General features: G+C 35.8%; 1 protein-coding gene across 1 annotated transcript in view; it reads left to right on the top strand.

Moving 5' to 3' along the window:
- Positions 1-26725, top strand: part of ABI3BP (ABI family member 3 binding protein) — a 144446-nt gene that overhangs the window by 68217 nt on the left and 49504 nt on the right. Inside the window, exons 17-47 of the mRNA XM_087721379.1 lie at positions 810-884; positions 4167-4241; positions 6518-6595; positions 9111-9191; positions 9315-9383; positions 10187-10249; positions 10600-10680; positions 11316-11396; positions 12192-12272; positions 12641-12709; positions 13051-13131; positions 13511-13579; positions 13917-13997; positions 14396-14464; positions 14794-14874; positions 15262-15330; positions 17426-17506; positions 17903-17971; positions 18312-18392; positions 18773-18841; positions 19188-19268; positions 19709-19789; positions 20639-20719; positions 21091-21159; positions 21498-21578; positions 21944-22024; positions 22412-22480; positions 22810-22890; positions 24212-24280; positions 24492-24572; positions 25032-25100. Of these exons, the coding sequence (XP_087577505.1) occupies positions 810-884; positions 4167-4241; positions 6518-6595; positions 9111-9191; positions 9315-9383; positions 10187-10249; positions 10600-10680; positions 11316-11396; positions 12192-12272; positions 12641-12709; positions 13051-13131; positions 13511-13579; positions 13917-13997; positions 14396-14464; positions 14794-14874; positions 15262-15330; positions 17426-17506; positions 17903-17971; positions 18312-18392; positions 18773-18841; positions 19188-19268; positions 19709-19789; positions 20639-20719; positions 21091-21159; positions 21498-21578; positions 21944-22024; positions 22412-22480; positions 22810-22890; positions 24212-24280; positions 24492-24572; positions 25032-25100 (2346 nt within the window). The remainder of the gene's footprint in view (positions 1-809; positions 885-4166; positions 4242-6517; positions 6596-9110; positions 9192-9314; positions 9384-10186; positions 10250-10599; positions 10681-11315; positions 11397-12191; positions 12273-12640; positions 12710-13050; positions 13132-13510; positions 13580-13916; positions 13998-14395; positions 14465-14793; positions 14875-15261; positions 15331-17425; positions 17507-17902; positions 17972-18311; positions 18393-18772; positions 18842-19187; positions 19269-19708; positions 19790-20638; positions 20720-21090; positions 21160-21497; positions 21579-21943; positions 22025-22411; positions 22481-22809; positions 22891-24211; positions 24281-24491; positions 24573-25031; positions 25101-26725) is intronic.

Raw genomic sequence — 26725 nt, 5'->3', positions numbered from 1 at the left:
TCTTTTTCAATGTCTTTTCAAATACATTGGTCAGTATTATAATGCTCACCATAGAGCATCATTATTTTGGCCATTTTACTTTCAATTTCTTTTTACTGAATGGGAATTCCATTGGGCTCTGAAGCCAATTCTAGAGAGAATACTTCCAATTTAAGCCTATATTCTCTAATTATCACAATATCTCAGTGGTTCACATTCTCAAATGTAATTACCAAGGCAATTTAAGCATGAAACACATGCCTCAATTTCTTGTTGCTACTCATGCATACATCTAGAGTCTTTTTCTAACAGTAGACAATTATTATCTAATATTGGTGTGGGTAATTTTATACTGTTAGAAAAAGACTCATTTTTTGTAATTTCACAAAATTACAAATTCCTGGTGAAGATAGCTAAATCTACTGTATATCTTTCTGGTGATTTTGAGTTTTTGGAGTTTGTCTTTCATGTTTAAACTCTTTGTAGCTCTGTTACATGACATGTGGACCATATAAATGGATAACAGGCAGTTGGCTTTTGGGAAATTAGAATTATATAAGTATTACCTATCATAGCACATTATCTATCTCTCCTCCATATACTAAGTTAATAGTTGTTCAAGAGTTTAACTTAGGCCAGTGCAATATATCTTTCTCTCTAGGAACATAAATTGCTTTCATGGAAAGTGAATATCTCACCATGAAGAGATAAGTTCTTTTACAGTAGATGCTAAATAGCCATAGCTGCAACAAAAATCAGCTTCTAGAATAATATTTTATGTGATAGTATCTAATTCCCAAATGATGTTTTTCTATTTTTTTTTTCATTAGCAGAAAAAGAATCACAACAGAAAACCACTGCATCTAGCTTTTTTAAAATCCCAGAATTGCCAAGAACAACAATGGGTAAAAAATAATTACGTTTACATAAAATTGCAGGAAACCATAATTTGCATATATTTTTTGATATTACATAAGTGGACTATTTCCATAATAGTAGTGTGTGGTCTTTGTCTGGCCATGGTGTACCTGCTGTTATCTTATGCCTGAGTTGGCTGTGCTATTTCTTTGCCTGGTTTTACATCTGACTTCAAGTGATGAATCCTCAATGGAAATCATACTTCGTATCAGATTTGATCATCTTATACTTCTAATTTGAACCATAGTGATACTTGCTAAAGTCCCACACTGTTTACCATTATTTACACGTGATAGCTGTCATTTGCTGCTTTTTTGGACAGCTTTTCATTAATCAAATGTTTTAAACTGCCATGTTATCTAGCTAGCTATTCTCTTATTCTCATCATTCAGAATGATGTCTGTCTGTTTGCTTGCTTATTTATTGGATTTATATGTCAATATTTTTTATTTTTGAATTGTTGAATTGGCTATTATTTAACCAAACAAATTAGGTTATAAGAGAAAGTCACACACCACACCTGCAATGCGCTCTACATGGGGCAGCCTTTGAAGAGTATTCGGAGACTACAACTCGTCCAGAATGCAGCCGCGTGAGCGATTGTGGGTGCACCTCGGTACACCCACGTTACACCTATCCTCCGCGAGCTGCACTGGCTACCAATCAGTCTCCGAATACGCTTCAAAGTGCTAGTCGTAACTTATAAATCCCTTCATGGTATTGGACCTGGGTACTTGAGAGACCGCCTGCTGCCAATTACCTCCCATAGACCCGTTAGATCGCACAGGGTCGGCCTCCTCCGGGTTCTGTCTACCAGCCAATGCCATCTGGCTACCACCCGGGGGAGGGCCTTCTCTGTAGCAGCTCCGGCCCTTTGGAATGAACTCCCCGCGGAGATTCGGACCCTCACCTCTCTCCAGGCCTTCCGGAAAGCCGTCAAAACCTGGCTGTGCCGGCAGGCCTGGGGGTTGATGAGTTCCCCTCCCCTCTCGACTTGTATGGCTGTATGACTCTTGTGTATTTTAATTACGTGTATTGTGTTTGTATCCCCTTTTCCCCTTTTGAGTTGTTCGCCGCCCTGAGTCCCTCCCGGAGAAGGGCGGCATACAAATAAACTAAATCTTAAATCTTAATCTTAAGAGAGAGAATAAGGAATCATTTTCGTGACTTTTAACAAGTATTGGGTGATGAGTCTATGCTAACTTCTACTGGAACAAAAAATAGATTGGGTGAATTATTTTGTCTTTTTTTCTGTCATAGAAACTCTTCATAGCCCACTAGTAAAACTGAAACTTCCAAGTTACCTTGATTTGGCCCTAACAATTCTACCTTGTCTATTTGAACTTTGATAAAGACAAAGCTTTTAGAAATGCATTTTTACATACAGGGCGGGGCATAACCTTTTCCTAGGGGGTCACAGCAAGATCGACAGCAGTTTACAACTTCCGCGACACCTCATTTTAAAGCCCATAAAAAACTGAATTGAATGAGCTATTAAATGTTAAATTTGCTTTAAGAATGGCTGGAAAATTCGATTCGGAAGAACAAAGGATCATTGACAGAATAAAATGCATTGCCTTTCGAGAGGCTCGCGATGCTGGAGCGACGTTTATCAATCGAAAATGGATTGCAAACAAATTGAAACGTCATCCGGATTGGGTTACTGATAATTGGAACAAAACAGCCCAAGAATGTTTCACAAAATTTGGAGAAGGGCGTCCTCTGCAACTGTCCCAAGAAAGCAAAGCCATCATTGCAACTGGCAGTCACAAACAACGAAAAGGAAACCGAAAAGTGGCCCAAGAAATCCTTCAAATTCGTGGAAAACGAGTTGATCAAAGGACAATCGGCCGATATCGAGAACGAGAAGGTTTGAAGCCATTCCACGTCATTTGCAAACCATTGAAAACTCAAACACACGTTCAAGATCGGCTTTGGTTGTGCGATTGGTTGTCTGAATGGACCGAGGAAGATTTTCTTCATTTGGCGCCATCTGACGAATTCTTCGTTTATGCCATTCGAAAACCGAATTTCCAGAACGATCGAATTTGGGCTAAAGACGTCGACGACATCGCCAAACATGAACGATATCGACAAATCGTTCGCAATCCGACTTGCATCGGGATTTTCGTCATTTTCACAGCCAAGAAACTGCATTGGGTTTTGAAGGATAAAGGGGAATCCTGGGATGGCAGTTATTTCCGTGAGAAAATTTTATTGGAGAATGTCATTCCATTTCTCAGTGATCCAGACAATGTCTTGGTGATTGGTGAGGCTGTCTTTCTTCATGACAAAGCTCCTTGCATGCGTGCAAATGCGACTCAGCAATTGTTAAAGGAAAACAATGTCGAATTTTGGGGCAATGACGTCTGGCCGGGAAATTCGCCAGATCTCAATCCGGCAGAGAACATTGGGGCCATAATTAAGGATGAAGTGGAAGCTCTGATGATTCAGGAGCAAGGTCAAAATCGATATTCGGTTGAAACTTTGAGAATGAATTTGGAAACTGTGTTGAAAAATCTGGAAAATCGAACGGAACTGTTTGAAGATTTGTTGTGTTCTTATCCACCTCGTTTGAATGCTGTTCGAAGGGCTAATGGTGGTCATACTGACTATTAAATCGTGTCAATAAACTCAGTTTTTGATGGGCTTTCGAATGGTGTATGAATTATTTGTGTTGTTATTACAAGTGTTGCTGTGACCCCCTAGGAAAAGGTTATGCCCCGCCCTGTACAGTATGTATGTTTGTTAGATTGAATAGCCACTCAGGACCTGTGATTCTGAGTGTGGATTTAAATAGTGGATTGGGCCTAATAAATTCAACTAGTTTGATGTAATAGTAGTAATGATCAGGTTCCAAAAACCAATTAAGGCTAAATCAGTAAGCCAAATGCTATACATATAAAACTGTACATATAGAAAAGTAAAGTTCTTTAAAATAAATAAAACGTATTTCTAAACAATCTGATATGATTGCATTTCATTAATTACTTTGTTCAAAAAGCAAGCTCATTTTCTTTTGTTGCAACAGAAATTGCCATTTGGAAAAAAGAGGGAAGTCAAAGCTTTAAAATACAAATAAAACCAATGTATAAATTCCTATTTCTTAACCATATGTGATAATTTTATATAATTTTGGATTTAGATGTGCACAAATTTCTGTTACAGTAGGATACTCATACAGTTCAAAAATGCTTGTAAAGAAGCAGTTCTGAGTGCATAGTGCTTTTTTAAAAAAAAAACTGTCATTTTTACTTTTTATCCTTCAGTTCCCAGGGAGCAAAAAATTCCTGTTTCCAAGCCCCAATTCCTTCCCCATCTGGAAGAGCCAAAGATTACACTGGGTAATTGCTATGTACTTTCCTATAAATGTTTTGTTCCACAGCATAGATCAAGCTTTCCCTTTTATTGTTTTGGACAAATATTTCATAATAACAGAACATGTCACATTGTTTTTATTATATAACATTGCAACATGAAATTAAATATACTAATTATAGCGTTTTTTTAAACTTATCTAGAAATCCAGTAAGATTTCATTCATATAACATCTTTTGTGCTATCATGAAATTACTGAATTAATATAATTGGACAATAATTTTGTTAAAGATTAATTGCAAATAGCAGTACATGAGAATTACGTTACAATTTTATCTCTGTCTCCAAAGAGGCTCCTTCTAGACTCAGTGTTCCTGTTCAAAGAGCAGATAGAAATTAAGTCAGGCAGACCTTTACCCAGCTTCAACTGGTATGCCAATTGTGGCCTTACCTGGAAGATGATGTCCTTAGCAGTGACGTGCGGTGAGCTTTATGGCTGTTGAGGCAAGCGGGCAAAAACCACCATATGTCTACCGCCCTATGTCTGCCAGCACCGGGGCTTTCCAAAAGCCCCACTGTGTCTGCCATACAGGAGGGACGCATCCCGCTCTATAGCGGACACAGTGCTGGGGCTTTGGCGGGGCTTTCCGAAAGAGCAGCACTCTGAACGCAGCGTAAGCCACAGCTAGGGTAGAGGGGAAAGCGGCAGCAGCGGAGGAAGCAGCAGCGGCAGCCGATGAAGTTCCCGCAATGAAAAGTGCCCCGCCGATGCCGAGGCCGACATTCACGCCACCGCCGATGCCACGGGCGGGCGGCAGCATCGGCGGTGACATGAATGCCGGCCTTGGTGGTGGCAGGACACTTTGCATCGTGGGAACTGCCTAGCGCCTTTGCTGCAGACCCAGGTATGGTGCTGAGCTGCCCAGCACCATACCCGGTCTGCAGCAAAGGCGCTTGGCGGCTCCCGGTCGGCTCCCGATGCAAGATGCCCCACCACCGCCGAAGCCACCACCCGCCCACTGCCCCGGCTGCAGCCAGCCCAGCAGTTAAGTCTGTGGGCTTTACTTCTCAGTAGCCCCATATTCACTTACCATGTTTGTTGGCCATAAATTCCCAAGTGGCTTCCATATGCAGATTGCTTTAACTTCCCATGTCAGGGATGATAATAACAATAATGTCTTAATGCAGACTTAATCATTCTTAAGGGAGAGTTTTTGAAATAAGAGACCTCTAAGTCTTCTGATGGTTCTGCTCTTGGCGGCTCTCGCGATGCAAAGTGGAGAGTTGAACTTGCTCGGAGAATGAACTTTTCCAACACAAGCAAGGCTCCTGCTGCTAGATTGCATAGTCGCTCAACTGCAAGGAAGGCATGATTCGCTGCTCCCAGGTCAGGAGGCGGGAGAATCACGTGCCTCCTTTGCATACAATTTTTTTTGCTTTTTAACTCTTGCTCAACTCTTAAAAGGCGAAAAATTCCTTATGCCCAGGAGGCCCATAGTTCTCTTGCCTCCTCCTAACACTAAGCAGATTCCAAGTCACTGTGACTTGGAATCTGGCAGCAACTACCTTGGCTTTAATTATTTTTAAAAAATTCTTTAAAATTCTTTCCTTTTCCTCTTGACTGGTGAGGCCATGCCTCCCTTGCTTCTAGTGACTGCACGTCCCTGGTCCTTAGGATAGTCTTTTGTGCTCTTGTCATATTGTAACTAGACTATTGTACTTTACTCTACATGAAGTTTTTCTTTAAGACCACCCACAAATTGTAATATGTAATTGTAATAAAACACAATAACATTCCACTACAATGACTTTCAAGTAGTATTTAGGTTTTTTGGGAAGGCCTTTGGGGACTGATAATTGTGGAACCATGGGTGTAGAAATTGGTTACATCATGTCATGTATTTGTGATGTTATATGATATATGTTGTATCTTATTTTCTGTATGTTATATGTTATATGGTAATATTACTGTGCACCATCTAGAAATCTGGATTAAGATAGTAAATGCATTGAGTCTATAAATGAATATGCTAAATGCTTCCAATGTACTGATTTGGCATTATTCTTGAGAAAGTTATATGAAATCAACTTATATGAAATCTTAAATATTAAATCTCCAGAATCATATACAACTTATATGAAATCTACAGAATAATATACAATATTAATTAGCTGATTATATTTTAATTGCCTGTCACAAATAATATGCCATTAAAAACATCCCATGAAAAATACCAGACTTAAAACCCTGAATCCTTAGATTTCTTTCCTCTGTTTCAGTATGATATCTTTTATACTCCAGCAGTTACCAACAAATTGATTCCACTTCCTGCTTCAACAAAGATATCTGTCACTGATGGACATCCAGTGGCAACAATGGGTAACATATATTTTACTTCAACAACTCCTAATTCACATATTACTTTTTTCTCATACTCATATGCATCCATCCATTATATTTATTATTTAATCATATGTTTTACTCATGCAATTTATTTATCATTAACATTTTATTAGCTATTTAAATACTGTGTATTCCTTATATAATGATTAAAAGAGGTATTTGATTCCTTAAAGTTTATAAACTATGAATCTATCTGTTGCATTCTATTGAATTCTGCCAAATCTGGGTAACATTGTGAGTAAGAATATCAAATGGCATTTGAATATATGGTAGGGTGAAAATAATAGAGACCATGATTCCATGTCTGACAGAATTAGGCATATGCTTAACCTATTGGATGAGTAGATTTAGTAAAGTAAGAGGAAAAACATAATGTGCACTTGATTCTTAATCGGGGGTGGGTTCCAGATTGTTTTGCTGCCAGTTCGATCAGTTTTACTGCCACTTCCTTGCTGAACCGGGCCGAACCGGTAGGAACCGACCTCTGCTCTTAATCTGTTGTAATTTTTGTCCCTAATTGGACCATCTTTACATTGAAACCAGATACACAACTACAAGCAAGAAGGGAATAATTGAAACCAGATTAATAGAAAAAAGTTCAATATATTACTAGAAAAAACTTCAATCTATGAATAATTGCATTGGATGTTTCTAATTAGCAACTAAATTGCAATAGTTGCTATAATTTGATCATCATTTTAAAAAAAATTCAAAGACCGCCACCAATCACACTTAGTAAATCATAATTTAAGAGCTCCAAAATAATCTGCTAAATTATTTTTATTTTCATAAATAAATATTGTTTACTTTAAATCTCAGTCCAAAAAAATGTTTCAGAATACAATAGTCATCTTAATTAGTGTAGAATATTGCAAATACATTAAGTAACTCAACTGATTATTCAAACAAAATAACTTTCTAAAAGATTGAGATTATGTTCTGAAGAAAGTACAGTCTAATATTTGAGAATGACTATAAAAAGTCACATAAGCAAAAAAAATTAAGAGGGAAAGTTTTGTACTTCACCTGATAAACATTACCCTAAAACTTTGGTACTATCAGTGAGACATACTTTTGTAGTCAAAATCCTCTACTGTTTATTGAACTCAACTTCAGTCTAAGAAATATGTTTTAAAAAACATGTATAATATGTTACTAACATTTCAAGTCAAATTTGAGGCTTGTAAACATTACCTTTATGAACCAAGCCCTGTTTCATAAAAAATTAAAGAATATGATTTTACTATGCCAGAAATACCAGACAGGAAACCTGGCGGACTGACTTTTTAACTATCGTATTTTTTGTATATCTTTTTGAAATATTCTCTAGTAGTATATACTGTTTCAAAGGCCCCAATATGAGATTCAGGCTTCATTAAAATGTTATAAAATTTTGAAAAATCATTAATGAAATGCAGTGACAAGAGTCTTGATTTTTATTGTTTATTTTCACCCTCATTCTGAGTTTTGCACATTGGATCTTATCCAACATATTGCAAAATAAACATTTATGCAGTACACCTTAATAAATAACAGCTATGATCACATTCAATAACTGAAAGCACATGACCTAGGTTTAAGAGATTGGATATAAATATACTATTTAATCCTAACATACTTTGTTTATTTCAAGTTTGCACTAAGGAAGAAAGTTTCCTTCTAATAGCCACACCAAAACTCAAATTTACTGAGCATGGTAATAATGTGTTTTTCAATATTTCCTGAAATTTTATGTCATGTGATAATTAGTTGTGAATGCATTGATGTGGCCATTAATGTATAAGTATCTGGAATGCATATAAATCTGAATCAAGTTCTCTTTAACTTATATATAGTAATAAAACACAAGCAAGACAATATTTAAACAAGCAAAACTTGACTTAAATGGGAAATGTGACTGCAAACAAAGCTAATATAATTTTACATGGTGAATGCAAACAAAGCTAATACGATTAATTACAATGTCATAGTAAATTGTGTACTTCAAATTTGAGACAATGCAGGAAAATTTATTTATAAATTGACACAATGTAAACATGTTAGACATCAAAAGGTCATTGTCCTCAGCAAATTCAGAACCTTAAAAAAATTCATTGTCCTTGAAATAATAATGTGTAACTCATACTAAACTAGGGGTGTCAAACTCGCAGCCCACGGCCTGCATACGTCACATGCTGGCCACGCCCACTCCAGTTTAACAAATAGGGGAAAGTCACAATATGTCACGTGATGACAAAGTGACATCACAAGTTTGAAACCAATGTATTAAACAATTCAAATATCTCTTCTTAAAATTATATTCAATACTATTCTTTCACTTAACTGTCTTTTTCTTTCCGGAGAGTATTTTAGAAGTCAATTCCCTTACAGGTTCAAACTTTGGTTATTTAAGAAATAGTTTGAATATTAATATGACCTACCAAATTGAGAGTCCATTTACCATCCTTTCAAGATACTGTATTAATTAATTCTCAACTGGATTTCTTTTCAGCTTCAAAAGAAATAAATCCTGTTCCATCAAAGTCTAAAGAATTCGACTATACCAAACCAGAAGAACCAGACAGGAAATTTGGTATAATGATTTTTAAATATTTATTCCTTCTACTTTACAAGATAACTATTTGAATATATCTACTGTATTCTTATATTATATGAATATGAAATCCATATTTGGGGTTGTTTGCTTTTTTTCCAGTTTCAACTGATGATGATAATTATCTTCCTAAACTCTTGACTACACCAGAATTTCCAATTACCAAACCTGGTAATTATATGTTCTTATATTTAATAAAATTTTGTACATTGTGATTGCTGGTTAGATAATGCATTCTCCATGGCTACTTAGAAACAAGTAGATTTAAGACTTAAAATTTTTTTTGAGAGACATGCTTGTTGATCATATGCAAAGATTTACTTTAACCACAATATTTCAAGAATCCAACAATAAATATTCCTTTTTGAGGCTTTTCTTGAAATTATTTTTCATGGGGCTTCACATATACAGTGTTACTCTCTCAGAAATTTTATTCTCCACTTCAAAACCCTTCCAAAGATATGATTTCTATCAGATGGTATTTTGAATCTTGTATTTCCCCTTCAAATGTAAATTAATTTTAGGCAAGACTTCGTTTCAACTTCTTTTAATATAAGCCTGGTTCTGCCGAGTTTAAAGAACCCAATCACATCATGTCAGCAGTACCAGACACGAAACATGTTAGAATTTATCTAGTGTATTACTTTCTGAAATGAACATAAATTCCAGACTTCCTTGAAATTATAAATATATTCATTCAATCATGAATGCTGTACAAAATTGAATAAAAAAGAATAGAATTACCAGTACACATTCAAATCTGATGACATCACACCTTGCACAACAAACTTTCTTTAATAGTCCTGTATTGTAGATTAAAATTAATCTAAGACAAAACATTACTTCATAATAGAACCATGCATAATGACAGAGAAGACCTTGTAAGAGACATAGGATACATAAGTGCAACCATGTCCTTCAATATGGACACTATAAATTTATTTTGGGATTGTTTGCTTTTTTTTCTGTTTCAGCTGAAGATGATAATTATCTTCCTAAAGTTTTGACCACATCAGAATCCCCAATCACCAAACCTGGTAATCATGGCTTCTCATATGTTTGATAAAATTGAATTTTGTTTGTGCCTGAGAATGCATTCCCAGTAGCAATGTACATACACAGAATTTCTGCACTGGCTGTAACTTTGAAAGAGATACCAATGATGATACGTAGACTTTCAATACACAGATGAATAGTATTAGGAACCATGCTTATTGTATCGTGTAACTTTTGATATTCATTTTCTTGAGGTATAACTCCCATTACCCTGTGAGAATAATTACTTCTTCAGTTCAAAATCCTTTCATACGATTAGAATAACATTGTATATTGAATCTTGTACTTTGCTGTCAAATGTACATTAATTTTAGACAGGACTTCTTTTCAGCTTCTCATAAACCAAGGCCGGTTCCAACACAGCTTAAACAACCTGACAACATCATACCAGAAGTACCAGACATGAAACATGGTAGAGTGACTTTTTTTACATGCTTCTTTCTATCTCTGGAATTTATCTAGTGTATTCCTTTTGGAAATGAGCATGAACTCCAGACTTCCTTAAAATTATAATCCTCCACTGAGGATTGAAATTCATCTAACAAAATACATTATAACAATTTTTCCTCAAGATAGAAGGCCACATAGGCAACTTGGGGTGCATAGGTGTAACAATGTGCTTCAATATATACGCTGTAAATTTATTTGGGGGTTGTTTGCTTTTTTCTAGTTTCAATGATGATGATAATTATCTTTCTAAAGTCTTGATCACGCCAGATCTTCCAATTAGCAAATCTGGTAATTATGTGTTCTCATATGGTTGATAAAAGTGCACGCAGTGTGATTGTTGGTAGATCATGTTGGTGGCTACTTAGAAACAAAGCATAACTTCAAAAGATCATATGCAGAGCTTAAGAGATGAATAATATTGGGAGAATATTCACTCATTCAAGCTCCTTTTGATCTCCCCCCCCCCAGTTTTAACTCCCATTACGCTTTCAGAAGTCTTTCTTATTCCTTTCAAAATCCATTCATAAGTAACATCGTATCTTGAATCATGTACTTCCTGTCAAATGGAAATTAATTTTGGATTGGACTTCCTTTCAGATTCTTATAAAGCAAGCCCGGTTCCGCCAAAGTATAAACAACCTGACTACATCATGCCCGCACTACCAGACAAGAAACATGGTAGAGTGACTTTTCAACATGTTTTTTCTTCCTCTCAAATGTATCTACTGCATTCCTTTCTAAAATAAACATGAAGTCCAGTTACCAAACCTGGAAATTATAAAATACATATTTTAAATATATATTGTATAAAACTGTACAAAAAAAGAGTAGACATTGAGTAGACATTCAAACCTGAAGACATCAAGCACACCAAAAGTTTCTTGGACGGTTCTCCACTGAAGATTAAAATTCATCCAAGACCATATCTTACTTAATTGTAGGATCTGGTATAACAATTCCACTCAAAGTAGAAGGACTTGTATGTAACTTGGGGTCCATAGGTGTAACCATGTCCTTGAATATGAACACTGTAAATATATCTTGGGGTTCATTGCTTTTTTTCTAGTTTCATCTGTGGATGATAAATATCTTCCTAAAGTCTTGATCTTCCAATTACCAAACATGGTAATTATACGTTCTCACATGTTTGATAAATTGATATGTGAAGTGATTGTTGGTAGTTAAAGAATTTCTGGTGGGTTTTTTTTTTTAGATATAAGGACTTTCTGTGTAGAACAGAATTTGAACAACATGCCCACAGATCATGTGTCGAACTTGGTTACACGGATGGATAGTATTAGAAGGCCAGATAGTTCTTGTCATACTATTTTTGAGATACATTTTCCTGAAATTACCCTTTCAGAATTCTTCTTTCAAAATCCCTTCATTTATTATGATTAGGTTCACACAGTATTTTGAATCCTGTACTCCCTGTCAGATTGCAAACTAATTTTGTACTGGACTTCCTTTCAGTTTCTTATGAACCAAGCCCTGTTCCATCAAAATTTAAAGAACCTGACTACATCATTACAGAAGTACCAGACAGGCAACATGGTAGAGTAACTGTTTTTACATTCTACTCTCTGATTTACAAGATAGGTTTTTGCATCTATCTACTGTAATCTTATTGAAAGTGTATACAAAATCCATCCAATTCTGGAAATTGGTATATAAACAAGTATTAAGCATCTTATTGAACCACAAATGCTCTACAACATCAAGTAGAAGGAAGGGACACTTTCCAACCAGAAGACAGAGCACAATGAAAACCAAAAATTCCTGGATCCCTCTATATGAAAGATCAAAATCCTTTGAAGACAATATAATTCCATTTTAAGATGAAATAGCTTTTAGGCTTCAACAGGTGAAAATGTTCAAGTGTGCAATGTGAACTTATTTGGGGATTGTTTGCTTTTTTCTAGTTTCAACCGAGGACGATAATTATCTTCCTAAAGTCATGACCACTCCAGATCTTCCAATTACCAAATCTGGTAATTATGTGTTCTCATATGGTTGATAAAAAAGTATATACATTGATTGTTGCTAGATCATGCGCTCTTGGTGGCTCCTTAGAAGCAAAGAGTTTCTGGTTGAGCATAACTTAGAAAGACCATATGCAGAGCTTTAGAGGTGAATAATATTGGGAAAACATTCACTATTTCAAGCTACTTGCGATCTTTATTTTCCCAAGGATTAACTCCCACTACCCATTGATAATTCTTTCTTCTTCCTTTCTTCTTCCTTGCCTCTTCCTTTTATAAGTAACATGGTATTTTTAATCCTGTACTTTGGTGTCAAATGGAGATTAATTTTAGATTGGACTTCCTTTCAGATTCTTATAAACCAAGGCTGGTTCCACCAAAGTATAAAGAACCCAACAACATCATGTCTGCACTACCAGACAAGAAACATGGTAGAGTGACTTTTTGAACATCTTCTTTCTACCTGTGGTATTTGTCTAGTGTATTTCTTTCTGAAATGAACATGAACTCCAGTCTTCCTTCCAATTATAAACGGCATAAGTTCTAAATATATGCTATAGATAACTGTACCAAAAAAGAGTAGTCATTGAGTTGACATTCAAACCTGAAGACAAACCTGACATTTTTCTGACGGTCTTCCACTAGGATTAAAGTTCATCTAGGGATGATATTTTAGTTAATTGTAGGGCCATGTTCAAAAATTCCACTGAAGATAGAAGGGCTTGTAGGCAACTTGGGGTACATAGTTGTAACCAGGTCCTTGAATATGGACACTGTAAATATATCTTGGGGTTCTTTGGTTTTTTCTAGTTTCAACTGTGGATGATAAATATCTTCCTAAAGTCTTGACCACATCAGAACTTCCAATTACCAAACCTGGTAATTATACATTCTCATATGTTTGATAAAGTGATATGTGGAGTGATTGTTGGTAGATAAAGCATTCCTGGCGATTGTTTAGAAATTACGAGTGTCTGCACGGAACAGAATTTGAAAGACATGCCAAGGATAATGTGCAGAACTTTGTTACATGGATGGTCAGTATTAGAAGGCCAGATAGTTCCTGTCATGCTGTCTTTGACATTTATTTTTCTGAAATTACCCATTACTCTTTGAGAATTCTACCTTCATCTCATAGAAGTAGGATCACACAGTATTTTGAATCCTGTACTCCCTGTCAGATTGCAGACTAATTTTATATTGGACTTACTTTCAGTTTCTTATGAACCAAGCCCTGTTCCATCAAAATTTAAAGAATCTGGCTACATCACTGCAGAAGTACCAGACAGGCAACATGGTAGAGTAACTGTTTTTACATTCTACTCTCTGATTTACAAGATAGGTTTTTGCATCTATCTATTGTAATCTTATAGAAAGGATTTACATAATTCAGATATTCTGGAAATTGGTATATGCACAAGTATTAAACATCTTATTGAATCACGAATGCTCTACAACATCAAGTAGAATGAAGGGATACTTTCCAACCAGAAGACATAGCACCATAAAAACCAAAAATTTCCTGGAACTCTGGATATGAAAGATTAAAATCCTTACAAGACAATGTATTTCTTCAAAGTAGTGTCATGTCTGTTAATTCCATTTTAAGATAAAATAGCTCTTGGGCTTCTACAGGTGAAACCATGTCCAAGTGCACAATGTGAACATATTTGGGGGTTGTTTGCTTTTTTCTAGTTTCAACTGAGGATGATCATTATCTTCCTAAAGTGTTGACCACGCCAGATCTACCAATTACCAAATCTGGTAATTATGTGTTCTGATATGGTTGATAAAAATGTATACAAAATGATTGTTGGTAAATATGAAGTCTTGGTGGCTACTTAAAGGAAGTAAGTTTCTGATAGAACATAACTTCAAAAGACCATTTGCACGGCTTTAGAGAGGAATAATATTAGGAGAACATTCACTTTTTTTCAAGCTACTTAAAATCTTTATTTTCCCAAAGTTAAACTCTATTACCATTTGATAATTCTTTCTTCTTCCATTCAAAATCCTTCATAAGTAACATTGTATTTTGAATCCTGTACTTCGTTTTCGAATGTAGGTTAACTTTAGACTGGATTTCCTTTCAGATTATTATAAACCAAGCCTGGTTCCGCCAAAATATAAAGAACCCGACAACCTCATGTCCCCACTACCAGACAGGAAACATGGTAGAGTGACTTTTTTAACATGTTCTTTCTACCTGTGGTATTTATTTAGTGTATTTCTTTCTGAAATGAACATGAACTCCAGACTTCCTTGAAATTAAAAACGCCTAAATCTAAATACATGTGGTACAAAATTGTACAAAAAAAGAGTAGACATTGAGTAGACATTCAAACCTGAAGACATACCAGACGTTTCTCTGACAATCTTCCACTGAGGATTAAAATTCATTTAGGGATTATATTAGTTGTATTAGATGATATTGTAGGACCATATTTAGCAATTCAACTCAAGATAGTAGGGCTTGTAGGCAATCTGGGGCACAAAGGTGTAGCCAGGTCCTTGAATATGGCCACTGTAAATATATCTTGAGGTTGTTTCCTTTTTTCTAGTTTCAACTGTGGATGATAAATATCTTCCCAAAGTTTTGACCACATCAGAACTTCCTATTACCAAACCTGGTAATTATACGTTCCCATATATTTGATAAAGTGATATGTAGAGTGATTGTTGGTAGATAAAGCATTCCTGGCGATTGTTTAGAAATAACGAGTGTCTGCACGGAACAGAATTTGAAAGACATGCCCAAGGATAATGTGCAGAACTTTGTTACATGGATGGTCAGTATTAGAAGGCTACATAGCTCCTGTCATGCTATCTTTGACATTTATTTTTCTGAAATTACCCATTATTCTTTGAGAATTCTACTACCTTCATCTCATAGGAGTAGGTTAACACAGTATTTTGAATCCTGTACTCCCTGTCAGATTGCAGACTAATTTTGTACTGGACTTCCTTTCAGTTTCTTATGAACCAAGTCCTGTTCCATCAAAATTTAAAGAACCTGGCTACATCACTGCAGAAGTACCAGACAGGAAAAATGGTAGAGTAACTGTTTTTACATTCTACTCTCTGATTTACAAGATAGGTTTTTGCATCTATCTATTGTAATCTTATTGAAAGTGTTTACAAAATCCAGACATTCTGGAAATTGGTATATAACGAAGTATTAAGCATCTTATTGAATCACGAATGCTCTACAACATCAGGTAGAATGAAGGGACACTTTCCAACCAGAAGACAGAGCATATTGAAAACCAAAAATTTCCTGGATCTCTCTATATGAAAGATCAAAATCCTTTGAAGACAATATATTTCTTCACAGTAGTGTCATGCCTGTTAATTCCATTTTAAGATGAAAGAGCTTTTAGGCTTCAACAGGTGAAAATGTTCAAGTGTGCAATGTGAACTTATTTGGGGATTGTTTGCTTTTTTCTAGTTTCAACCGAGGACGATAATTATCTTCCTAAAATCATGACCACTCCAGATCTTCCAATTACCAAATCTGGTAATTATGTGTTCTCATATGGTTGATAAAAAAGTATATACATTGATTGTTGGTAGATCATGCGCTCTTGGTGGCTCCTTAGAAGCAAAGAGTTTCTGGTTGAGCATAACTTAGAAAGACCATATGCAGAGCTTTAGAGGTGAATAATATTGGGAAAACATTCACTATTTCAAGCTACTTGCAATCTTTATTTTCCCAAGGATTAACTCCCACTACCCATTGATAATTCTTTCTTCTTCCTTTCTTCTTCCTTGCTTCTTCCTTTCATAAGTAACACGGTATTTTTAATCCTGTACTTTGGTGTCAAATGGAGATTAATTTTAGATTGGACTTCCTTTCAGATTCTTATAAACCAAGGCTGGTTCCATCAAAGTATAAAGAATCCAACAACATCATGTCTGCACTACCAGACAAGAAACATGGTAGAGTGACTTTTTTAACATGTTCTTTCTACCTGTGGTATTTGTCTAGTGTATTTCTTTCTGAAATGAACATGAACTCCAGTCTTCCTTCCAATTATAAACGGCATAAGTTATAAATATATGCCATAGATAACTGTACAAAAAAAGAGTAGACATTGAATAGACATTCAAACCTGAAGACAAACCTAACATTTTTCTGACGGTCCTCCACTGAGGATTAAAGTTCATCTAGGGATGATATTTTAGTTAATTGTAGGGCCATGTTCAAAAATTCCACTCAAGATAGTAGGGCTTGTAGGCAATCTGGGGTACATAGTTGTAATCAGGTCCTTGAATATGGACACTGTAAATATATCTTGGGGTTCTTTGGTTTTTTCTAGTTTCAACTGTGGATGATAAATATCTTCCTAAAGTCTTGACCACATCAGAACTTCCAATTACCAAACCTGGTAATTATACATTCTCATATGTTTGATAAAGTGATATGTGGAGTGATTGTTGGTAGATAAAGTATTCCTGGCGATTGTTTAAAAATAACGAGTGTCTGCACGGAACAGAATTTGAAAGACATGCCAAGGATAATGTGCAGAACTTTGTTACATGGATGGTCAGTATTAGAAGGCCAGATAGTTCCTGTCATGCTGTCTTTGACATTTATTTTTCTGAAATTACCCATTACTCTTTGAGAATTCTACCTTCATCTCATAGAAGTAGGATCACACAGTATTTTGAATCCTGTACTCCCTGTCAGATTGCAGACTAATTTTGTACTGGACTTCCTTTCAGTTTCTTATGAACCAAGCCCTGCTCCATCAAAATTTAAAGAATCTGACTACATCACTGCAGAAGTACCAGACAGGCAACATGGTAGAGTAACTGTTTTTACATTCTACTCTCTGATTTACAAGATAGGTTTTAGCATCTATCTATTGTAATCTTATAGAAAGGATTTACATAATTCAGATATTCTGGAAATTGATATATGCACAAGTATTAAACATCTTATTGAATCACGAATGCTCTACAACATCAAGTAGAATGAAGGGATACTCTCCAGCCAGAAGACAGAGCATATTGAGAACCAAAAATTTCCTGGATCTCTCTATATGAAAGATCAAAATCCTTTGAAGACAATATATTTATTCACAGTAGTGTCATGCCTGTTAATTCCATTTTAAGATGAAATAGCTTTTAGGCTTCAACAGGTGAAAATGTTCAAGTGTGCAATGCGAACTTATTTGGGGATTGTTTGCTTTTTTCTAGTTTCAACCGAGGACGATAATTATCTTCCTAAAGTCATGACCACTCCAGATCTTCCAATTACCAAATCTGGTAATTATGTGTTCTCATAAGGTTGATAAAAAGTATATACATTGATTGTTGGTAGATAATGCGCTCTTGGTGGCTCCTTAGAAGCAAAGAGTTTCTGGTTGAGCATAACTTAGAAAGACCATATGCAGAGCTTTAGAGGTGAATAATATTGGGAAAACATTCACCATTTCAAGCTACTTGCGATCTTTATTTTCCCAAGGATTAACTCCCACTACCCATTGATAATTCTTTCTTCTTCCTTTCTTCTTCCTTGCCTCTTCCTTTCATAAGTAACACAGTATTTTTAATCCTGTACTTTGGTGTCAAATGGAGATTAATTTTAGATTGGACTTCCTTTCAGATTCTTATAAACCAAGGCTGGTTCCACCAAAGTATAAAGAACCCAACAACATCATGTCTGCACTACCAGACAAGAAACATGGTAGAGTGACTTTTTTAACATGTTCTTTCTACCTGTGGTATTTGTCTAGTGTATTTCTTTCTGAAATGAACATGAACTCCAGTCTTCCTTCCAATTATAAACCGCATAAGTTCTAAATATATGCCATAGATAACTGTACAAAAAAAGAGTAGACATTGAGTAGACATTCAAACCTGAAGACAAACCTAATATTTTTCTGACGGTCCTCCACTGAGGATTAAAGTTCATCTAGGGATGATATTTTAGTTAATTGTAGGGCCATGTTCAAAAATTCCACTCAAGATAGTAGGGCTTGTAGGCAATCTGGGGTACATAGTTGTAATAAGGTCCTTGAATATGGACACTGTAAATATATCTTGGGGTTCTTTGGTTTTTTCTAGTTTCAACTGTGGATGATAAATATCTTCCTAAAGTCTTGACCACATCAGAACTTCCAATTACCAAACCTGGTAATTATACATTCTCATATGTTTGATAAAGTGATATGTGGAGTGATTGTTGGTAGATAAAGCATTCCTGGCGATTGTTTAGAAATAACGAGTGTCTGCACAGAACAGAAATTGAAAGACATGCCCAAGGATAATGTGCAGAACTTTGTTACATGGATGGTCAGTATTAGAAGGCCAGATAGTTCCTGTCATGCTATCTTTGACATTTATTTTTCTGAAATTACCCATTACTCTTTGAGAATTCTACCTTCATCTCATAGGAGTAGGGTCACAGGGTCACACAGTATTTTGAATCCTGTACTCCCTGTCAGATTGCAGACTAATTTTATATTGGACTTCCTTTCAGTTTCTTATGAACCAAGCCCTGCTCCATCAAAATTTAAAGAATCTGGCTACATCACTGCAGAAGTACCAGGCAGGCAACATGGTAGAGTAACTGTTTTTACATTCTACTCTCTTAGGGTTTTTTGCTTTTTTGTAGTTTCAACTGTGGATGATAAATATCTTCCTAATGTCTTGACCACATCAGAACTTCCAATTACAAAGTCCAGTAATTATATGTTCTCATATGTTTGATAAAGTGATTTGTGGAGTGATTGTTGGTAGATAATGCATTCCTGGCAGTTGTTTAGAAAAAGAACAGTTGTGTACGGAACAGAATTTGAAAGATATAGCCACGGATCACGTGTAGAACTTCGTTACACAGATGGGTAGTATTATAAGGCCCGATAGTTTTTGTCATACTACCTTTGATGTTTATTTTTTGGGAATTCTACCTTCATTTCATAGGATTAGGGTCACAAAGTATTTTGAATCCTGTACTTCCTGTGAGATTGCAGACTAATTTTGTACTGGACTTCCTTTCAGTTTCTTATGAATCAAGCCCTGTTCCACCAAAAATTAAGGAATCTGGCTACATAATTGCAGAAGTACCAGACAGGAAAAATGGTAGAATAACTGTTTTTACTTTTTACTCTCTGCTCCCTCCAGGGAAAAGGGCGGCATACAAATAACGGAAAACTAAACTAAACTCCTTTACAAGATAGGTTCTTGCATCTATCTCGTGTAATCTCATTGAAAGGGTTTACAAAATCCTGACATTCTGGAAATGTGTATATGCACAAGAATTAAGCATATTATTGAATTACGATTGCTCTACAACAGCAAGTAGAATGAAGGGACACTTTCCAACCAGAAGGCATAGCACCGTAAAAACCAAAAATTTCCTTGATCCCAGGATAATAAAGATGAAAATCCTTCCAGACAATATATTTCTTCAAAGTAGTTTAATGTCTGTTAATTCCATTTTAAGACAAAATAGCACTTAGGCTTCTTGAGGTGAAACCAGGTCCAAGTGTACAATGTGAACTTATTTGGGGGTTGTTTGCTTTTTTCTAGTTTCAACTGAGGATGATAATTATCTTCCTAAAGTCTTGACCATGCCAGATCTATCAATTACCAAATCTGGAAATTATGTGTTCTCATATGGTTGATAAAAATATATACACAGTGATTGTTGGTAGATCATACGCTCTTTGGGGCTACTTAGAAGCAAAGAGTTTCTGGTTGAGCATAACTTCAAGAGGCCATATGCAGAGCTTTAGAGATTAATAATATTGGGAGAACATTTACTCTTTCAAGCTATTTTAAATATTTATTTTCTCAAATTTTAACTCCCATTTCTCTTTGAAAATTCTTTCTTCTTCCGTTCAAAATCCTTTCATAAGTAACACAGTATTTTTAATCATATACTTTGCTCTCAAATGGAGATTAATTTTAGACTGGACTTCCTTTCAGATTCTTATAAACCAAGCCCGGTTCCGCCAAAGTATAAAGAACCCAACAACATCATGTCTGCACTACCAGACAAGAAACATGGTAGAGTGACTTTTTTAATATGTTCTTTCTATCTGTGGTATTTATCTAGTGTATTCCTTTCTTAAATGAATATGACCTCCAGACATCCTTGAAATTAAAAAATTCATGTTCTAAATATATGCTGTAGATAACTGTATAAAAAAGAGTAGACACTGAAGAGACATTCAAAGCTGACACACCAAACATTTCTGTTGCAGTCCTCCACTGAGGATTAAAATTCATTTAAGACCATATGTTACTTAATTGTAGGGTCTGGTATAACAATACCACTCAAGATAGAAGGGTTCATAGATAACTTTGGGTACATAGGTGTAACTGTCCTTGAATATGGACACTGTAAATATATCTTGGAGTTTTTTGCTTTTTTGTAGTTTCAACTGTGAATGATAAATATCTTCCTAAAGTCTTGACCATGCAAGAACTTCCAGTTACCAAACCTGGTAATTATATGTTCTCATATGTTTGATAAAGTGATATGTGGAATGATTGTTGGTAGATAAAGCATTCCCGGTGGTTGTTTAGAAATAATGAGTGTCTGCACAGAACAGAATTTGAAAGATATTCCTACGGATCATGTGTAGAACTTCGTTACACGGATGGATAATATTAGAAGGCCATATAGTTTTTATTATGCTACCTTTGACGTCCATTTTCCTGAAATTATCCATTATCCTTTGAGAATTCTTCCTTCATCTCATATGATGAGGGTCACACAGTATTTTGAATTCTGTACTCCCTGTCAAATTGCAAACTAATTTTATACTGGACTTCCTTTCAGTTTCTTATCAACCAAGCCCTGTTCCAACAAAATTTAAAGAACCTGGCTACATCATTGCAGAAGTACCAGACAGGAAACATGGTAGAGTGATGTTTTTTATGTTCTTCTCTCTGGTTCTTTACAAGATAGGTTTTTGCATCTATCTATTGTAATCTTATTGAAAGTGTTTGCAAAATCGAGACATGCCATTACCCTTTGAGAATTCTTAGAAGCAAAGAGTTTCTGATTGAACATAACTTCAAAAGGCCATATGAGAGCTTTAGAGATGAATAATATTGGGAGAACATCCACTCTTTCAAGCTATTTTAGATCTTTATTTTCCCAAGGTTTAACTCCCATTTTCCTTTGATAATTCTTTCTTCCATTCAAAATCCTTTGATAAGTAACACCGTATTTTGAATCCTGTAATTTGCTCTAGGTTAACATTAGAATGGATTTCCTTTCAGATTCTTATAAACCAAGCCTGGTTCCACCAAAGTATAAAGAACCCGACAACATTATGCCTGCAGTACCAGACAAGAAACATGGTAGAGTGACTTTGTTTAACATGCTTCTTTCTACCTCTGGTATTTAATTAGTGTACTCCTTTCTGAAATGAAGATGAACTCGAGTCTTTCTTGAAATTATAAAATCATAAGTTCTGAATACATGCTGTAAAAAATTGTACAAAAATACATAGAAGCAGACATTCAAACCTGAAGACCTCAGACCAGTCACATCACAGGTTCCTTTTACGGTCCACCACTCTGGGTTAAAATTCATTTTAAGTTAATATGTTAGTTAATTGTAGGTCCATGTATGACAATTCCATTCAAGATAGATGGGCTCGTAGGCAACCTGGGGTACATAGGTGTAACCATGTCCTTGAATATGGGCAATGTAAATATATCTTGGGATTCTTTGCTTTTTTCTAGTTTCAACTGAGGAGGATAATTATCTTCCTAAAGTCTTCACCACACCAGATCTTCCAATTACCAAATCTGGTAATTATGTCTTCTCATATGGTTGATAAAAATGTATATACAGTGATAGTTGGTAGATCATGCACTCTTGGTGTCTACTTAGAAGCAAAGAGTTTCTGATTGAGCATTACTTCGAAAAACTATATGCAGAGCCTTAGAGATGAATAATATTGGGAGAACATTCACACTTTCAAGCTAATTTAGATCTTTATTTTCCCAAGGTTTAACTCCCATTACCCTTTGATAATTCTTTCTTCTTCCATTCAAAATCCTTTATAAGTTACACGGTATTTTGAATGCTGTATTTTGCTGTCAAATGGAGATTAATTTTAGACTGGACTTTCTTTCAGATTCTTATAAATCAAGCCTTGTTCCGCCAAAGTATAAAGAATCCAACAACATCATGCCCGCAGTGCCACACAAGAAACATGGTAGAGTGACTTTTTTAACATGCATCTTTCTACCTCTGGAATTTATCTAGTGTATTCCTTTCTGAAATGAACATGAACTACAGACCTGAGGTGGGTTGTTGCTGGTTGGGCCTGGATTGGCCGAACCAGTAGTAGCAGTGGTGGGATGCTCCACCCACCCAGCCAGGCATTTCTGAACATGTGCAGAAGTGTCACACATGTGCAGAAATGCATGAATGAGCTCACCCAAACTGGTAGTAAAAAAAATGGTAACCTACCTCTGTCCAGACTTCCTTGAACATATAAAAACATGAGTTCTAAATATATGCTGTAAAACCTGTAGAAAAAAGAATAGAAATAGAACATTCAAACCCAAAGACATCAGACCAGGTACACCAAAAGTATCTCTGATGGTCCTCCACCAAGCTTAAAATTCATCTAAGGCCATATGTCTTAATGTCTCTAGGCTTTGATCAAGCAAAGCAAGTAGTAATCAATAGAATAAAGGACATGGAGTTCCAAGAAGAACTAAATAGGTTGTCTCTTGACAGTAGGGACAGAATCAAACAGGGTGTATGGGAATCAGCAAGATATCTAAATGACCTGATCTCCCCAAAACAAAGAATAGCTTTCTTCAGAACCAGATTTAACATTCTTCCTTCAGCACTCCTCCAGGGCAGGTATAAGAGAACACCTATAGCAGAATGGATTTGTATATGTGGTAAAGGAGAAGTGGAAGATATCTTATATGTTCTATTACACTGTTAGCTATACAGAGTTTGTAGGTCTGCCAATATTCTCCCCTTATTAGAGAGATTGCCAGGGAGGGCAGACAATTTTTATCTAGGCTTTCTCCTCCAGGACACAAATTCGGCTACCACGTATGCAGTGGCAAAGTTCTATGTTGCTGCAATGTTCACAAGAAAAAAATTGGTTACAGAAATATAGTTGTCATTTTGTACCAATTATTTGGACATATCTCTAACAATTTGTGAACCATTGTATTAACTCCCATACTTATCAGCTTTGCACCCAGGTAAACCAGGGAGTGACCCAAACAATTTGAGAACATGTATGTTATTATCCACTTTTAATGTCAATACTTTTTAATAATATTTTAATTTCAGTACTTTTTAACATATTGTAAAAAGTCTTGTGTATTGCTGGTCTTTGACCATAATAAAGATTTATACTATATACTATACCATATGTTAGTTAATTTTAGGATCATGTATTCCATTCAAGATAGAAGGTCCTGTAGAAAACTTGGGTACATTAGTGTAAGTATCTCTTTGAATATAGACACTGTAAATATATCTTGGAGTTCTTTGCTTTTTTCTAGTTTCAACTGTGGATGATAAATATCTTCCTAAAGTCTTGACCACGCCAGAACTTCCAATTACCAAACCTGGTAATTATATGTTGTCATATGTTTGATAAAATTATATGTGAAGTGTTGGTAGATAAAGCCTTCCTTGCAGTTTTCCTGAAATTACCCATTATCCTTTGAGAATTCTTCCTTCAGAATCTTTTCATGTCATATGATTAGGGTCACACAGTATTTTGAATCCCGTACTTCCTGTCAAATTGCAGACTAATTCTATACTTGGACTTCCTTTCAGTTTCTTATGAACCCAGCCCTGTTCCATCAAAAGTTAAACAACCTGGCTACATCATTACAGAAGTACCAGACAAGAAACATGGTAGAGTGCCTTTTTATGTTCTACTCTCTGACCCTTTACAAGATAGTTCTTGCATCCATCTAGTGTAATCTTATCAAAAGGGTTTACAAAATCCAGACATTCTGGAAATTAGTATATGCACAAATTCTAACGATATTATTGAATCATGAATGCTCTACAACACTAAGTAGAATGGAGGTACACTTTACAACCAAAAAAAGCACATCCTACAAACTAGAATTTCCTTCGATCATCTTTTATAGAGGATTAAAACCTATCTAAAGCAATATATTTCTTCATAGTAGTATCATGCCTACAATTCCAATTTAAGATGAAATAGCTTTAGACGTGTGTGTGTCTCTGTGTGTGTGTCTGTGTGTGTGTGTGTCTGTGTGTGTGTGTGTGTGTGTGTGTGTGTGTAGCCATGTCCTTCGATATGTACAATGAGAACTTATTTGGGGATTGTTTCCTTTTTTCTAGTTTCAGCAATGGATGATAAATATCTTCCTAAAGTCTTGACCACACCAGATCTTCCAATTACCAAATCTGGTAATTATATGTTCTCATAAGTTTGATAATATTCTATTTTTAGTTATTGTTGGTAGATAAAGCATTTCTGGCAGTTGATTAGAAGTAACAAGTTTCTGCACTGAACAGAATTTGAAAGACATGCGCAAGGATCATATGCAGAACTTCATTACACAGATGGACAGTATTAGAAGACCAGATAGTTCTTGTCATGCTACCTTTGATGTTCATTTTCCTGAAATTACCCATTAGCCTTTGAGAATTCTTCCTTAAAAACCCTTTCATCTCATATGATTAGCATCACATAATATTTTGAATCTACTGCCTGTACTATGAGTTTCTGAACTGAATTGAATTTGAAAGACATGCCCATGTATTACATGTACAGCTTTACCACACAGATGGATAGTATTAAAAGATGGTTTTTTTTCTTGTCATGCTACTTTTGATGTTCATTTTCCTGAAATTGCCCATTACCCATGCCAGACGTACCAGACAGGATACATGGTAGAGTGCCTTTTTTTACATACTACTTTATGATCCTTTGCAAAATTAGTGCTTGCATCTCTCAAGTGTAATCTTATCCAATGATTTTACAAAATCCAGACATTCTGGAAAGGATTACATGCTTAAATTCTAACTACATTATTCATTCATGAATGGTCTATAACACTGAAGAGAATGTTAGTGCACTTTTGAATATAGAAAACAGTATACCGGATAATTAAAATTTTCTTTTGATCCTCATGTATAGAAAATTAAAACCCTTTAAAGACAGATAATACACTCTTGGTGACACTTAGAAACAAGGAGTTTCTGATTGAACATAACTTTGAAAGTCATGCCCAAAGACCATATGCAGAGCTTTAGAGATGCATAGTATTGGGAGAACATTCACTTTTTTTCAAGTTACTTTTGATCTTTATTTTCCTGAGAGTTAACTCCATTTTCCTTTGAGTATTAAAAGATTTGAGAATTCTTTCTTCTTCAGTTGAAAATCATTTCATATGTTATGATTAGTAAAGCATGGTATTTTGAACCCTGTCAAATGTAGATTAATTTAAAACTGCACTTCCTTTTAGCCTCTCATAAACCTAGATTGGTTCCTCCAAAGGTTAAAGAACCTGACTACATCATCATGCCAGAATTACCAGATAGGAAACATGGTAGAGTGACCTAGCTTCAAAGTGCTAGTCGTAACTTATAAAGCCCTTCAAGGTATTGGATCTGGGTACTTGAGAGACCGCCTGCTGCCAATTACCTCCCACAGACCCATTAGATCTCACAGGGTTGGCCTCCTCCGGGTGCCATCTACCAGCCAATGCCACCTGGCTATTACCCGGGGGAGGGCCTTCTCTGTGGCAGCTCCGGCCCTCTGGAATGAACTCCCCGCAGGGATTCAGATCCTCACCTCTCTCCAGGCCTTCCGAAAAGCCGTCAAAACCTTGCTTTGCCGGCAGGCCTGGGAGTGATGAGTTCCCTCCCCTCTCGACATGTATGGTTGTGCGACTGTTGTCTACTTTTATTATTTGTATTTTGTCTTTTATGTTCCCCCTTTTTTCCCCCTTTGAATTGTTCACCGCCCTGAGTCCTCCCGGAGAAGGGCGGCATACAAATAATAAAATACCAATACCAATACCTTTTTT

Source organism: Thamnophis sirtalis, unplaced genomic scaffold (genome assembly GCF_051295495.1).
Source record: "Thamnophis sirtalis isolate CommonGarterSnake01/CBP01778 unplaced genomic scaffold, rThaSir2_p1.2 scaffold_8, whole genome shotgun sequence".
Classification (NCBI taxonomy): Eukaryota; Metazoa; Chordata; class Lepidosauria; order Squamata; family Natricidae; genus Thamnophis; species Thamnophis sirtalis.
The sequence above is the reverse complement of the archived record's forward strand: the minus strand, read 5'-3'. Positions and strand labels throughout refer to the sequence as shown.